Source organism: Gymnogyps californianus, chromosome Z (genome assembly GCF_018139145.2).
Source record: "Gymnogyps californianus isolate 813 chromosome Z, ASM1813914v2, whole genome shotgun sequence".
NCBI classification, from domain to species: domain Eukaryota; kingdom Metazoa; phylum Chordata; class Aves; order Accipitriformes; family Cathartidae; genus Gymnogyps; species Gymnogyps californianus.
The window spans coordinates 33,891,042-33,908,500 of NC_059500.1; the positions used below are offsets into that span (position 1 = coordinate 33,891,042).

The 17,459-nt window shown below is 38.3% G+C and overlaps 1 protein-coding gene across 1 annotated transcript in view; it reads right to left on the reverse strand.

Moving 5' to 3' along the window:
- FBN2 (fibrillin 2) overlaps nt 1–17,459 on the reverse strand; it is a 180,174-nt gene that overhangs the window by 51,389 nt on the left and 111,326 nt on the right. The window contains exons 22-30 of the mRNA XM_050912702.1: nt 16,247–16,297; nt 15,637–15,762; nt 12,366–12,593; nt 9,751–9,876; nt 7,261–7,389; nt 5,000–5,125; nt 4,155–4,280; nt 3,402–3,524; nt 3,155–3,280 (exon numbers count right to left, since the gene is read on the reverse strand). Of these exons, the coding sequence (XP_050768659.1) occupies nt 3,155–3,280; nt 3,402–3,524; nt 4,155–4,280; nt 5,000–5,125; nt 7,261–7,389; nt 9,751–9,876; nt 12,366–12,593; nt 15,637–15,762; nt 16,247–16,297 (1,161 nt within the window). The remainder of the gene's footprint in view (nt 1–3,154; nt 3,281–3,401; nt 3,525–4,154; nt 4,281–4,999; nt 5,126–7,260; nt 7,390–9,750; nt 9,877–12,365; nt 12,594–15,636; nt 15,763–16,246; nt 16,298–17,459) is intronic.

The window sequence follows — 17,459 nt, forward strand, 5'->3', positions numbered from 1 at the left end:
AGAGTCACTGTACTGTGGACAAAATGGCATCTCTGGTATTCATAGTTGTCCTTTTGAGCGAAGTAAGATGTCATGTAATGCAGCCAAAGCAGAGGCCCACATCACATATAAATTAAGAATGTATTAATTGGGATATATTTAATATTAGCTTGCCTTAAACCCCAATATAAGCGTGCTAAAACAGCGTAACTAGGAATAGCATCTAAGTATTGTGTAATACTGTGATGGCATAGCCAGACACAGTTTTGCATAAGGATGTGAGCAAGGAGACTGCCAAAAGGGCAAAGAAAGATGGGCGTAGCTGCATGTAGGACACATCAAAGTCATAGAAATTGCCAAAGGACAATATAAGCACAAGGGACTGCAGATAGGCAGGAAAACCTCACAGGTACACCAGAAGAATGACTGGCAAGAGAAGAAAAGAAGATAAGCCCTACAAGGAGTAGAAGGGACCTTCCTTTTTGTGAGGGCCGCAACAGCATAAAAACATAAGCATGGAAAATTGCAGAAAGAAGACAGACCCAATTGAGTTCCAGCTTTTCTTGTAGACAAGTGCTCAAGCCCAGTCACCTTGACCTTTGGGACTAAGCACCACCAAGGGCTGGAAGCCAGTCAATGCAAACTACCCATAACAGCTCTGTGGTATTGTATACTTCATATAATTTAGAATGTGATTGTTAAAAACTAACCGTTTTCTATGTGCAGTGATAATGATCAATATTGTGTAAGAACTGACCGTTGGCAAATATGTTGTTACTAAATGAATTTAGTAAAATTTAGTTTTGTATTTTAAAACAGGGCTGATTTCATCAGGCTTACAGCAACCTTTATTTCCCTAGTATATTCAGTTGTCATACTATGAGGCAAAGGAAAGCTGCCATGCTCTAGGTCTCCTCAATAGCAGGAGCTGCAGACTTACCTCTGTAGTTCTGCTTGCTGAGACACCCCTGGAACATAAGAGTTGACCTGCTTCTTCCACAATCTCACTGGAAAAGCCTCAACTATGAAGCATATCAAATAGGGAACTCTTAACACCACAAGGAAACTTCAAACTCCTTCTCTTAGTAGCTCATGGCTATGAGTAGCTCTGGCACAGCCTTCCATTTAGCTTTCAGAGAATGCCTATGGATCATTGGCAGCTTTTTAGTACAGACCTATATCTACCACTCTGCTATGCCATTAGAAAATGGGTAGCTAGGAAATAACTTTTTTTACTGATCCCAAGTGTGTATGTGTGTGTGGCGGAGTGAACTCCTCGCTGACAAGAAACAAAGTCCCTCTGATTGTGAAAGAAGCTGAAAGAAATGTCAAGACATTTCAAGAGAGGAAGAAAAATCAAAATGTCTATCAAAGCTGAGGTCAAGTAGGAATGAAAGAAGAGGTCAATAACCATTGTTCTAATGGTGTTCCTGAAAGCCAATTTGGGAGAGGGTAAAGAGCAGAGACATTAAGAGCATGCCCTTGAGAAGAAATGCTTCCAAAGCTAGAGCTATCTCTGGCATGTACAAAGACACAAAGACACCACAAAGGTAACATTTTCACACAACCATATTAAAAAAAAAAAGTCACAAGGAAAAACAGAGCATCAGGACTGTAGATGTGCTCTTGTGCCAGACTCCCTTCCCAGACACCTCAACAATGTGACTGCTCAGCACTTGCTGCCTTGATGCAGACTGAAGTTTCAAGAGAGAGCTAAGTTTGCTTCTGATGTCTGCCTGTTCTTCCCAATTTCACTGAGTGTTGCATATATGATGAAAACTTTCTATTAGGAAGAAAACCTCTCCTAAAGAATAATATAGTTTGTACCTAAACTGTGTTTTAGATTCTTATACTGCATGCTAAATCTTCAATACAGGCTTTCAACTATAATACAAGGCCTTAACATTACTCCAGAATTTACCTCATTTGAAAGCTAAATAGTTCATAATTAAAGATCTGGTTAAAAACTTGTAGTTAAAACATAGTCTTATTGTGAGTTACACCTACGTCAACTTCTTGACTTTATTCAAATAGCTCAAATTTTACAGTAGTTAAATGGCAAAGATGATCTAATTTCACATACTGTCAAATAAATACAAGATTTGCAAATATTTCTGCTGAAAAAAAATCAAGTACTTTGTAGAAAGTAATGTTAGGTCCAGTAAGAAACTGTAGTTACCCCAAAAGCTTTTTGATAAACTGGAGGATGCTGTTAGCAAGGAAAGCAATTACATATATGGCAGAAACTCACACTTTCTCACTGCAGGTTTCTAACCTTAATATCAGATACTGTTTTCCTAGAGAAGAACATTTAAGAGCAGTTGTGTATAAAATGAAAAAAAAGTATTCTGATTTTACAGCTACTAACATGGCTAATATGAAAAAAGTATTGAAAAGATCAGTTCTAAACTTCCAAGTTGATTGCGTAAGCATGGAGTATGTGCACAAAACTGAAAACAAGAACCTGGAATAACATAAAAGTGAAGGTGAAAAGAAAAATCTTAAATTCAACTCTAACTATGGAAGAAAGGAGACAAAACTAGCTCAGGACAGCTTTGCTCAGCATTACGTATAACTAGTTTCTCCTCAGTGTGTTTCTGTGTGAGTGTGCACATGTGCAAAGTGAACATTTGTTTGACAGATGCTCACAAAACATAAAAAGATGTTATTAGTATAGCCAAAACCACCTTAAAGTAAGAAACATATGAAACTTTACATTAAATGTAAAAGTTAAGAACTTCATATAAACACCAAGATAAACTAAACAGGTTAGGTTAATTTGCGGAGATACTTTTATTTTCATTTCCTTTATAATTACTCATGATAACTTCCTGTAGTTGAGGGAATAAACTAAAATATTTACAAGAGACAGAATAAAATGCTGGGGCACTCAAATAATCTCTTCTCAATAGAGATATTGTCGAGGAATCATATAATTACAATTCAATCACTCCTGTTTTTGAAACTATGTGATTTGATTCATCTTTATGGACTTTTCAATTTTTTTTCTACCCTTTCTGACACCTATAGTGATAGGCAAGAAAGATCTAGAGATTTTTTTTTTTATAATATACATAGTTTCAATACCCACTTTCAAGGATTCAGCAGAACATCCTAAAACATTAGCTGCAGAATTTTTAGACTTGCATTAGATTTGGTGCATACAGCTACTTACCAATACAAGTTTTCATGTCCATAGAAGCCATAAATCCATCATAACAGAGACAGCGATATTCCCCTGGAATATTAGTACACTGCCCACCATCACAGATATCTGGATTGTTTTCACATTCATCAATATCTGAAAAAAAAAACCCAGCAGATAGTAATTCTGTCACTCTGGTACAGATGGGCTAAAAGAATACCATGTTCATATTGGCTGAAAGACACAACGCTGGAATTTTTAAGATATTAAAACCTACCTGCACATGTTCTGACATCTGGCATTAGAGCATAGCCATCACTACAGCTACATTCATAGCTGCCTTCTGAGTTAGTGCAGTGGGTGTCACAGCCTCCATTCATTATCATACATTCATCAATATCTGGGGAAGCAACAACAGTCATAGTAAGTCTACTTTTATAAGGAAAAGTCATCTTCTCTTGCCATTTTACTTAGCAGATGAAACAGTTTATCAGTGATATGATTCTGAATTTTTATTCTCAATCTACTGTCTCTGATTTATATTTTGTTCAGCTTTCTCTCTTTCAACCGTGTTTTCATCTGTGGGAGCAAGTGGCTACTTTTAGTTGTTGCTTTTGTTCATATGTATTACTAAGGAGGTAACAAAAAGAGCAAAAGACAACATGTGGAAAGGAAAGAAAGAAAAGCCCTGAGAAACTTAGGTTTCTTTAAAGCTTTAAATGTAGCATAAATTTATACTTTTGCAAAGAAATAAGCAAAACCAACAAATAAAAAACCTCTCAATACCTCTGTTCTCCTTACCAATGTGATGACAACTACATAATTCAGTATTACTATAGTGAAAGATTTAAGAGATGTATATCTATTTCTAAAAGAAGGGTTCATGATAGTTCATTATATGCCTAATAGCAGGTGAGAAGATGGCCCTGCTCAGTTTCAAAAGGAAGGTATGAAATTAAATAAAAACAAAGACAGATGAAACAATATATGCTGAAGCACAAATACATAGGTGAAGGCGTACAACACTTGCCTATGCAGCCTTGTCTGTCAGGAGTGGCCTGGTACCCCGAGTTACAGGAACACTGGTATGTTCCAACCATGTTCACACACTTGCCATTTCTGCAGAGACTGTCACTTAATGAGCACTCATTTACATCTGGAAAAGAATCATTCATATCAATTACTTGTTATTCAGAATGCAGACTCTAACTGCTCAAATGCCAGAGAAAGTGGGTGAGAGGTAATATTTTAAACTGGTGGGTTTTAGGCTATTTCAATCTCTTTCTTGTTCTTAGCATGTTCCAGTTCAAGGTATGGAGCTCTGAACAGCACGTTTAAGCCAGTGTCCAAAGGTTTATCTTCTTTGTTTCTGGTCTGTGAGCATTAACTGCACAGTCTGCTGGTTTAAACCAATTCTTGAAGCAACTATGCATCAAACACAGAAACCAAAGAGATAATATGCATTATGTTTTTTGCATTTTTTTCACTATTTTGGTGAATTATGTGCAAAAAGGAGAGCTGCATTTCAATAAGGGACAATACTTTTTTGTGACTGTAGGAACGAAGTTCACTTTATGCTTCTATGTATTTTACTTGAAAGCTGCCAACATGAGTGGTACAGTTGTTGAGTTGCTAAATAATCCCTAAGAGACATACTAAAATACTCCTCTTTGAAGTCAACAGCGTTAAGGGCACTGGAGATTTTACAGGATCTGTTATAAGGTTTTAATTTGAAGATACTTATATAAAGAAGGAGCATGAATTTGTATAAGATATTCCTGAGACCCCATCCTTGCCAGAGACAAGAAGTTTTTATGGCACAAAGGACCACTCTTCTTAGAAAGCTGAAGACTACTATTCTGAGTTGAAACTCACCTATGCATTCCTCACGTGATGGTGACAGCTCATGTCCCAAAGGACAGTCACACTGAAAACTCCCTTCGGTGTTCACACATGTGCCACCTCTACACAGCAGAGGGTTGCGTTCACATTCATCAATATCTGCGAAGAAACCATGATAAACAAATACAAAATCATTACTAAGGAGCAACAAAGAGAAAAGCAATTCTCAGCGTCTGTAAGCGACAAAATCTGGAGGTCAGAAATAAGATTGTTTCATTGAAGCAGTGCTGCTCCTTTCCTCATACTGCATAACAGGGCAAACAAAAAACTATACATTATTAACTCTAAAAATGGGTATTTTTCCCCTCAAGAAAACCAGAAATTCATCATCCAAAATTAAGTAGTCTAGGAAACACAGGACACAAGAAAAGACAGCAACTGTTTAGATGGTTGCCATTTAGAACAATGTATTAATGCAATGAAAATTTCAAAAAAGTGCTTCTTAATGCAACCAGACACCCATTTATGTATGCATTGAAATTGTGGTCTATGGATGCTGTTAATGGGGATGTGTGTGTAAACTTTTAACTAAATGGCTATTCAGTTTGGTAACTCCTGCGTATGTCGTTGTGTGGCTGAGAAATATGCTTGCTACAGCTTATAACGGCAAACTGAATATTTGACTCACAAACCTGATAAAAATAGCTAACACTGTAGATGTGGATGAAGAGAAATACGACCAAAAGATGTTCAAGGTGCAGGACGCACTCACACTTTTGGACTCCCAGGAAGCATTATGGCTACCTATCCTTGAAACTAGAGACTTTTATTCAGATAGGCAGAGTAGTGTTATCTGTCTTTAGCCTAAGAATTTAGCCAAGGTATCACTGGGTTTTGCACGTTATTCACATGAGGGGAGAAACTGCCTGACGACAGAATTCAACATCTCTTTTGCTACACTCCTGCTTGGACAGTCCTCGCAGCTCCAAAATGTTTTCATTTAACATTATGCCCTCCCTTTCTCAGTTCCTGCAAAAGGCCCTCAAGAAGTCATTTCTCTTATCTCCTCATTCTCTGTTTACTTATCTGACATCTTACTTCCCTGCCTCTATCTTACAGATAACATATTTCCACCATACAGTATTGATTCTCTGCATTTGTACTCTGTCTCTCATGAAGGCTATTCAGCTTCCACAGTTTAGCTTCTTTGTTATGTTCATGTGTGATTCAGGCAATGGTGTTTTGCTGACTTTTGGAGGCTAAAAGCATCACAATTTGCAGGAAATCAAGTAAAGGTGACAGGAGGCCTGCATGGCCTCCTGGCACACAGGGGCATAGGACCACTTATTTGAGTTCAATTACAAGCACAAAAGCTCCTGACAAAACTCAAACACAAAAAGGAAGCATAAAATAGGCAAAAGTAGGGACAGGTGATGCATGAGAAATACAGAGGCACTGAGTGTGCAGGGATGGGGTTAGGAAAGCCAAAGCCACCAGGAGCTGACCCTGGCAAGGGATGTGAAGGGTACAACAGCAGCAGCAAGAAGATGAGGGGAAATGGGCGAAGGGAACTGCTGACAAAGGACATGGAAAAGACCCATAAGTGCTGAGAGGGAGCTGGCCAATGTAATTCTGAAGCCACTCCTGACCATCCTTGAAAGGTCATGGAAATTAGGCAAGGATCTTTAGGGTGGGAGGAGAGGAAATGTCAATCCAATCTTCAAGAAAGGCAAAGAGGAGGACCCATTCAGCCTCATCAAGATGAAAATCTCAGACTTTTCATTTCCATTATATATTTCAGGATGTATGTCATGAAGTACTGCACAATACTAACTCAAGATTTTTTAAGGTGGCTAGTAACTTTTGGCGTCTCCATAACTGTTTTTACAACTTTAGACAGATTAAAGAGGTGATTTTTCAGGAAATGCTCTCAGAATTTCTTGAGTCCTAGAAGAATCAAGGGAAAGTGAATCATGCTGCTTTTGAAACTCCAACCTTCAATTCCTAACTTTACCAAATGTTTGGACACCTCATTAGCCATTTTCAAACTACACGAATGAATTCTAAAATATCTATACAGAAATGTGTAAAAGTAGTTAGCAAAAAGAACAAGCAAAGCTATATGTATAGTTCAGTTATCTGTCCTATAAACTGTGTATCTGTCTCATTTGTTCCAGAAGTCACAATCATTATACATATGAAGTATTCAGTGGAGCAGAGCTAGTATAGTACAGAGTACAGTCAGGCTTTGTACAGTAAATGGAGAGACTCCAGGTCATTCTGGCAACACTTACCCATACAGTTCTTCATCATCATAAATCCACTTTCGTAACCATCAAAGCACTCACACTCAAAGCTTCCAGGAGTGTTGACACAAGTACCACTTTCACATAAGTCTGGGGAGATCCGGCACTCATCAATGTCTGTTTTATAGTAATGGAGAGGTAGAAAAGTCAAATAAGAGTTTAAGGTTATCCTGCTTTTCACAGAAGTGAACACTTGGCCATTATAAATTAACTCTACAGAAATCATATATAGTACGTAAATCAAAAGAGAAAAATAAAATTAATTTAATATTTAAAGGAATATCTGATTATGTGAAACAGTTTGTGAAAGATTCATAATGCAATGCCTTCAGAGCTCTCAACTACAGATTAAACTATGTAACAAACAGGCTTCCATTAAGTGTAATTTAAGGTTAGATTTCTAAAGAAATTACTAACTGTAACAAATTCTGAGTTGTTATTATTAGGAAGGTACCAATTGACTCCATGATGACAGTGCCATTGATATTAAACTGCTTATTATGACGACATTTATCCAGTAATAGCATTATAAGCTTACATATACCCTTTCCATTAGGAATTAAAGTAGCTCCTTTGAAAGCTAGACTTACAGTTCACTGGTTATCTTATTAGTTAAGTTTGAATGAAACTTACTGTGGAAAACTATAGCGGGTTTGTAGAAGGTAAAAAGAGAAGAGAAGGAAGAGCTCTTTGTAAGACCCACTGCTAGTGAGGCAGGAAGTTAAAGAGGAATTTGGAATACGGATATGATCCAGTGAAACAGGTCCGTGTTGAAGGAGAGGACTGGAAAGAAGAACTGGATAGGCTATTATTTACTATCCCCTCATATCTTTCCAGACTTCTCTCTTCCTTACTCTACTGCCCATCCAGTGTTTTTGGAGTAAAATAGGGTTCAATGCCTTTGTTTCATGTTCTCCACTATACCCTCTACCTTCAGCTTCATTCACTACTGTGTCATTAATTTTTACATATTAAGAAATCATGACGTCTTTACAGGGAATAAAATAACAGAATATTTGAAATAATGAAGACGTTAGTCCAGGATAGGGCATAGGATTGGTTCTGTCATCCAAGAAGTCCATGGAGCAAGGAATCTGAGAAGAGCATCAACGTGTCTGCAGGAAGTTGGTGAGCTGGGCAGTACACTCATTTGTGTAAGGGGTTGAGGAAAACTAGGCAAGTGCAAGCTTAACTAAAGAAACTGCTAAAGATTTAAAAGAGTTCTTTTTTCACCACGTGCAAAAGTGTCTTTTGCCTCTGTGTCACTCCCCATGGCCAAGTTTCTGCGGAGTGAAGATAGTTCAGTCCTCACACACAGATGTGTGGAGGTGTGGGATGGTAACCCATGTGGTGGGCCTGGGATGTTACAGAGTATCTGGCCTCCTGCAGGCTTTATAAAACGTTTTGTTGCTAATTTAAAACAATAAAAGTCTTCTGTTCAATAAAACCTGGTTCCAGCGGAACATTTTCATCAGAACAGACTTTCAATGGAAAACAGAACCAAAATAAGATTTTGTAGGGAGAAGTTTTCTCACCTATTGTTGTTAGTTTAGAAATAGTTTGTTAAATGCATTTCTCATCAATGCAATCACTATAAAAACAAGGAAATCACCAGTTAGGGCAACATTAACATCCAGACCAACCTCAGTTAACATGCCTTACCACCCACACTTCGTATTACTCAGACTCACTCATAAGACACCTGTGTGGTATAACAAAACCTCCTTCATTTTCAGCATAGAGCCACCCACAATGCAGGCATCCAGGTTCTCATAACCAGAAAACTATCAAGCTTATCTTCTGTTTCAGTTTTTCCAGGCAGTAAATAACAAAATATTAAACTTTCAAATTAAATGCACATCTCTCCTTGAGTTAACGTTGCACTGAGGTCAGAATTGCAGAGGTGCCTCTGTGTGTGCTTGGCTATCAAATCTAAATGAAAATTAATTTGCATTGGAGTCTCTAAGTTCATCTGGTAGTACAATGACTGGAGAGTAAGGAACATAAATTAAGTTAATCTGTATGTTAAAACATTGAACTTGGCTTCACTGGTGATCTTTATTGATTTTTCAGATTGTACTGATAGAGCATGACCTGAGCATCTTTAACACCAATTTAAAAAATTCCTAATGTACGTGTACAAGAAGAATGTAACATTTATTAAAGAATCACTTTCTGAAAGGGAAACTTAAGAAGTTGGCCATTCTGTCCAAAGACTAAGCTCTTAGAAACTGAAGGAAATGAATTACATGAAGTTTCCAGATCACCAAGCTATGCAACAAGTGCAAGTTCCTTTAAAATGCCCCATGGACGTGCTACAGTCCCTAACACTGGATGTTTTCAAGATGGACAGGGTGCTAGATAATCTCATCTAGGTTCCCTTTCCCACAAAGGTTGGAACAGATGATCTTTTGAGGTCCCTTTCAATCTGGACTACTCTATGATTCTAGGAAAAACTGAGGAAAAAGCAAGACTTACCTGTACAGTTTCTTTCCTCCATATCTAAAGTAAACCCACTGTTACATCTACACTTGAAACTTCCAATTGTGTTTCTGCATTTACCATTCATGCACATACCAGGGAACACTTTACATTCATTGATATCTATGAAATAAAAAACAAAACAAAAGAGCATTCTTAAGCACAAATATATATATATATATAATTAATGGGAATTTCCTGTTCCTTCTTACCAATTGTACTGGGCATAAAAGGCAGGGTTTGGGTTGCAGGGGACTGGAGGGATGGCCTCCTCCTACAGAGGTTAGGAGAATGGAAAAATGAAACTGAGGAGGCAAGCAGGAGGGGATGTTGTTGGAGACACAACTGGAGATGCACTCTTGGAAGGCAGGACTCCACATCCGAGGAGGAACCCCTGAGGGACTGCCACTCCTGGAGGACCTATGTCAGGGCAGAGACAGCCCTGAGGGACTGCAGCCTGTGGAAGACCCACACCAGGGCAGGGACACCCCTGAGGGACTGCAGCTGTGGGTGACCCATGCCAGGGCAGGGACATGCCTGAGGGACTGTGGCCTACAGGTGACCCAAGCAAGGGCAGGAACACCCTGAGGGACAGTGGCCCACAGAGGATGCATGCTGGGGCAGAGACACCTCTGAGGGATTGTGACCCACATGCAACCCCTGCTGGGGCAGGGAGATCCCTGAGGGACCATGACCTGTGGGTGATCCATGCTGGGGCAGGGACACCCCCCAGGGACTACAGTACATGAGTGACCCACACTGGGGCTGGGACATCCTGAAGGAGCATGGGCTGTGGACAACCCATGCTGGAGTAGGAACACCCCTGAGGGCCTCTGTCCCATGGAGGAGCCCATGCCAGGGCACACGAAATTAATAAGAAGGAAGGACAAGCGAAAGAAAAGACTAAGCAACAAGGGGTGACAAAGAGAAACTGCTGCAGTGTCCCCAAGGCCCTGTGCTGACCACTGCCTCATCCATGGGACTAGGGGGGCTGGACACCAGGAAGAGTGGAGGAAAAGTGCTGCGCTGAAGCTGAGCCTGGGAGTAGGGGAGAAAAGATGTTTCCCTACCTGTTGAATTGTTGATGCTTTCTTTGCTTCTCAATACCCAAACCAGTAATTAAAAGTTTATGTCAATCAGCAATCAACCAAATTCAGTGAAATTCCCTGAGTTGAGACTCTTTTGCCCATGATGCCAATATGTGTATTGCGTTCTATTTTGCTTTCAAACACAATGAATATTCATGGTGTTCCTGAGCCAGCTTGTAAAAGATGAAACTATTACCTGGTTGGTTGTTTTTTTTTTTAAATTGAGACTGCCGGAGTGATATCTGGAGCTCTGTTTAGAAAAGGGTAATTTTTCTTTTGTAGAATATCAAATGAAATGTTTCACCTCTTCTAAATGCATTTTGCTGGACAGCTGCATAACACAGGCTGTTAAAGGACCTTGCATACGACAAATAAAGGTTTTTCACGTGTCAGCCTCTCATATGCACCCCTCCAACAGCATTTACAAACTTGAACAAGCTTTTCTTACACTCTATGACATAATCTGCTGGATGAATGTCCTTACCCGAGAATCATCTTTGATGAAACACTTCTATCTCCTATGTATTAGTGTGAATGGAAGAAAAGTGTGGTCCAAACACAAAAGCAGAAACAAGAAGCAAAACCTTACAAAAATCTTGGAGTGGACAAGATTATATTATTATTAAATAATTAAGAACTTACTATTTCTAATTAAATAGATTTTAATAAAAATAAGCAATTATTATTATTAAATTCCTTATTTGTTTAGTAAATCACCACTGAATGTTCACAGCTTCACCTGAGAATAGTACCTCCTGAAAATCAGAGCCTATTTATGGTGAAGCAGAGGTCCAATCTGTTAAGTTTTCTCAAGTAACTCAACATATTTCAAGACAAATGCTTCAGAATACATCCCTTTAAATATAAATATCTCAGATCTGGTTTCTCAACATTTTCCAGCCTCTTCAGTTTTGTTTTTGCTCTACAGGAGGTGAAGCTAGTAAAAACTGGACAAAAGGCTTTTATTCACTTGTTTATCACTGCAGCTCCTCGTTATCATTGCCCTCGTAATTTTAATGGAACAGACACTCTTCCCTTTTAATCACTTACTAATTCTGCAAACCATAGCAAGAACCCATCCTTCATCCTTCTTCAGTTTCTCTTTCAGAGAACCCCGGCCAAATTTTAGTAATATTTTACATTTACATCTTAACTCCCTGACTTTATGGAACCTCATCTGATCCTTAGTTCACTCTTTGCAAAGCACTACCTTAAAAAAGGTGCACATGAGGTGTTATTCTCATCATTTAAAGCTCCCCTCCCTTCAGTCCTGTTGTAGTAATTTACTTTTTCTCCTTACCAAATTCAAACTTTGCACCTTTTCCTTTTAGGCTCCTGTAACACTCCTGAGCACCATGCAAGCAGAGTTTCCCACCTGTGAGGTCAGCTCTTTCAGGCAAACATCTTTATAACATCTCTCATCTCAAGTACGTAACAAACATAGACAGAAATCCTGGCATTTTCTTAGAATACTCACCCAGATGTATCTATAATTCATTTTTAGAACCAAGAATGAACCCTTACCTTTATAAAATGGCCTGCCAGTTAGAATATCTCCCCTGTTGGAAAAGCCAGGACCTCTGGGGCACAGAGCCTCATATTCCTTGGTGCCAGGCTTAGGACACTCCTCGCAGTCGGAGCCCCAGGCAGCCCCTACAGCACAGCAGCAGGCATCCATACGAAACTTGCCAGGCACAGACTGAATGCATTCATCTTCATCCCATTTCAGGTAGCACTGCTCCATGCGAATATCTGCTCATTTTACAACAACAAATAGGCATTTTACCCTTTGCTAAAGTTTTCTGTTTTTCAGAAGCACCTATTTCCAACGCACGAGTACATGTGAGGCCCAGTTTCTGGGAGACAGATTTCTGCTCAAGACTCTACACTTCTACACAATGTTCAGCCATGTGAAGTTGCTAATACTGCACTATAGTTAAGTTTCTGGATCTCTGTTGTACCACATAAAAGTACAAGCATTTCTTTTGTTGTCTCCCAACATCAAGATACACCATTACTCTGACATGATTGTGCTTTTTAGGTTTCTATGTGTATTTGACAGGACAGAGACATGTATTTCTTTAGTGTACCAGATATTCTCATTTACAAATTGACCTGCATTCAAGGTTAAAAAAAAAAATATATTCCTACCTATGTTTATATTATTAAATTAATTTAATAATACAAAGAATACAGAAAAAAAAATTGCTGACCGTTGTTAGGCTTGCTTTAACACCAGTTAGCAGGAGAAAACAATATGGTTTCCAGAAAAATTAAATATGGTTATACTCAAGGGTCCCATCTGCAGAAAAGCAGGTCAACCAAAACATAGATCAACCAAGTGTGCAGGCAAAATTTCTACTCGCATACCCAACTGTCAGGAAAAGTACCACACACTGGTCTGTACACAGGAAAAATCAGCTTTGCTGTATCTCACATACATTAAAAAATAACAATAATAACCCTTTTGAAAGCATCAGTACATTCCACACTTTTCACCTATTTGTATTTCAGTAAGGAAAAATAGTTTCAAATTTTTAGAAAAAATTTTAGTATTTGTTAAAATATAAAAATAGTATAAAAAAATGGGTTCTTAAGTCTCTACATGCTAATTTCTACAACATAGGAGAATTTCTATGCCCAAATTCCAAAAAATTTGGCAAATAATACCAATAATGGGAAACGGACAGTATCAGTTACAGCACTGCTAGAGAAGATGTCTGTGATACTATATAGAAATTTATTGGTAGCTTAATGCTCTCCAGGAAAAGAGAGTTATTTTCAGTGCGTAAGGAAGATCACAAGGACACACCATGTCTGATAAAATAACTTCTGGACACATTCTAGAGCCTCCTGACATGATTGAAATGGACTGGAGGTCAAGCTGTATTTTCAGGATAAATATAAGCATTAATGTTTCATATGACATACTGGCCTGGAAGTTAGGCTTTAGCAAACCTACCAGAACTCTTAAAAGCTTAGCGCAAAAAGCTTTGGAGAAAATGCAAGATCTAAAAATAACACAGATCAGCTGCTGAACTGTTTTCCATACAAGTGCTTCAAAGTTGTGAATATTTATAATATAAATTTACCCTATGCACATCTGAGGTTAAACAATTTAGAAGCAAGTATAAGAAATGGAAATTGTTCAAAGAATACTCATGGTTTCCTGTAAACTATTCGACATCAAGATTATATTTATTTTCATTTCCAGAGATTCAGGAGACATACTGCTAATAAATATTTGTTTGCACTAAAATCACTGTAGTGGATCCTGCAGGAAATAAACTTATTTCAGATATACATGACATAGCACACAGTGCTTGCGTAGCATAAGAGAAGGCACATATCTTGTAATACAAAAGGTCATGTTTTCATTAAAATAAGAAAAGGGTACATGGCTTGAGGGTAAAGGAATCCTGTGTCCTGCTTGAAAATGGCTCCTTTGTCCCAACTTTTCATTATATCTATTAACCATAATTAAATTCACACCTGTCCTTATCAAATTTCTCATTGAGAAATAATACAGGGTTGATGGCCACAGATGCCAGTGACTGGCAACAGAATTACTAAGTTTGGGGGGATTGGCGGGGGGGTGGAACATCAAGTAAAATCTAACATGCAAAACTGCATATGGTAGGCACAAACATAATGGATACATGCATCCAGGCAGACTTGGTTTTGAATTGTTTCTTTTTTCTGAGACATTTATACTGATTGTACACATCTGCTTCATTTCAAAATTCTGCCTATTTTAAAAAATAGCTCTAGAATTACATTCACATTAAAAACCCCCACAACCTGGTAACTGTTTGTATCAGCTATTGGTAAGGCATAGTCCAATTAAAGCAAAAGTGTTTGCTTAAATTTGAATCTGCTTGAGGAAAGAGAACACTACTGAAATAAAAAAAATAAAGGTTAGACTAGGAAAATCCTTGACATGAAGCAAGGGCTGAAAATTTTTTTTTGTTCTGCTGCACTGTTTTCTTAGAAGAAATCAATGCTGTCAGTAATCATGTTTTTACAGTCCTTAGAACTGGTAAGAAAAATTAATATGGATTCCAGAATCTATTCTAAACATCCAGTACCTTGACTTTAACTTTTTTCATCTCTAACCATTGTTTTCTAAAGATGCAGATTAATAACACTAACTACACTTGCTACAGGATACTTCTGTTTTCTTGAACTTACACAGGGGTTCAGTATTTTTCATACCTGAAGTCCTTCCTAGAGAAATTTATGTCTTCATGGACATCATGTTTTGTAAGTAGAAGATACTAATCTGTACAACAAAGATGAAGTCTTATTTTTATCTACACTCATTTTGATTACTCTCAGACAGACCAATTTGGACCAGCATATTCGTGCTACAGGGTAGTATCTGAGTTTCACAAAATGACTAGGTAGCAATAGAGAAGAGCACCGTCCACACTGCATTACAAGCTGCTGGCTGACCAGCTGACTGCTTCTCATCCAGCTCCCAGCAAGTCAGACTTTTCTGTTCGTGAGCGGGCATCAGAGTAAGGGCAGCACTCTAGCAAAATCTGTTGATTGCGTCGTGGGCAAAACAAGTCTTAACACAAACATTCATATTCCCTCGAAGGATTAACAGCTCTTCCCTGAACCGGCACAGGCATTTGATATCTAAGCAGGCATAAACCAAAATGTATGCTTAACAAACTGCTTTCGGAGGAATTCAGAAACAAACCAAACATCCTTTCACACCCCTTTGAGAATAATTTTGGACAACTGTTGGACACAGCTAAAAAGCTGGCAGAGTTGAGTGCGCTCTTACCTAAACACACTCGCCCTGTTCCATCCAGTGTCAGTCCTTCAGGGCACTCGCAGTGAAATGAGCCTCTGCTGTTAATGCACCGCCCATTGGGACAAACCCCCGGGAAAACAGCACACTCATTTACATCTGTTGGGGGAAAAAAAGAGTCGAGTTATATGCTAACTCGAAGCAGACAGCTACAGCTTTATTGAGAATTTAAGCTACATGAAAGAAAGCAAGAGGCTTTCATCCATACTGTATTAGGGTCTGAACACTGTTCTGAACAAGCATCTGGCTCAGTCTCAAGGGACTTTTGCAAGATCTTCATAGGGCACTAAGATGTCACATTCTCTTCTCTAAGACAAGATGATGGATATGGCTGAGAAAAAGGAAGAACTAAAGGAATTACATGTATTTTGAAGGAGCAGTTCCATTCTCTTTGCATCATTTTGACAGTCTCCAACAAACATTGTAACATAACACTTCCCAACAGTCAGTAACTGTTTGTGAAGGCATTCATCTAAGGTCAATATGATTATGCTTGACAAAAACAATAACGTAATAACCCCCCTTTTATCTCATTTTCAAAGGAAAAAAAAGTGACATCTTGAGTAAGAAGCAAAAACTTCACCTTCACAGGCAACACCCTTCACTCTGGCAAATCCTCTTGAGCACGCTGTGTCTGGAAACAAGCCAGAAAGATATATCACTGCTTTAGAATGACAGAAATATAGGAGGAAATAATTTAAAAATAAATGTATCTTCATAATTCTCTAATAATTTGACTGTATAAAGTGGTGAGCGCTCTAGCCTCAATCAAGAAAAATGACTCACACATGTTACTTAAAACAAGTGAATGGTTGAGGAAATTAAATCTTAGACTATTACTTTCTCATGTGCTTTCCTTAATGGAGACCAGAATGCTCAGCATCTAATCATATCAATCTCTGCACTCAGGTGTAGCTGAAAGGTAAATTTCCTGTAAAGTTGCCTGAAGATTTAAAGCTTTAATGTTATCACTAAAGGCTTTTTTTCCACTGCAGCTTAATAAAGGATCTGAGCCATGACATTATTTCAGGATATGCATGTAAAATGTAGCATGATGTAGTGATATGAAAGCTTGCTGCAATTTAACTAGTTAAAGAATAGGAAATTAAATGGCCAAATGTACCCAGTCTGAGCTAATTAGCTCTCTAGATTGATTAGTTTTTTAGTAGTTTTACCAGTCTAACCTGATCATGCTGCTTCCTGGAGTCCAAAGTAATATCTTTGCTTGATGCTGCACTGCACAGTTAAAAGCTCTGTTGGATGTTGTTTGCACCATGCTTGTTAGATGGGATACATGTGCCGACAGTTATTGTTCCAATTAAAAATGAAAGGCTAAAATGTCCTGACACTGGTTCAGCTGCAAGTGCCATTATTCAAACCTTATGGGGAGAATGCGGCACAGTATTTTTTCCACAAACTAGAGCACACAGCATTTCTGCTTCCAACTGCTAGACCTAGCCCTGTAATCTAATAGTAGTACTATTCTGCAATCAATAATTGTACATAAGCTATGTGTTTGAAAACAGCTGGAAAAAGTGTTAACAGCCCACAACATAAAAAGCCCTCAAGACTTTTACCAGATACTTCACTTTATTATTGTGGTCCTTACTTCCCTACCCCAACGCACAGTCCCTGTAGAGACGAAACATATTTAATTATTAAAAGATTTATTCACATGTTATTTCCTGGTAATATCAAAGTTATTAGAATGATCTCTGATGGCGGAGACTATAAGTGATGCTAAATAAGACAACTTCATATTATACGTTTTTTGTGTTGTCTGTTTGTTTGTTTTC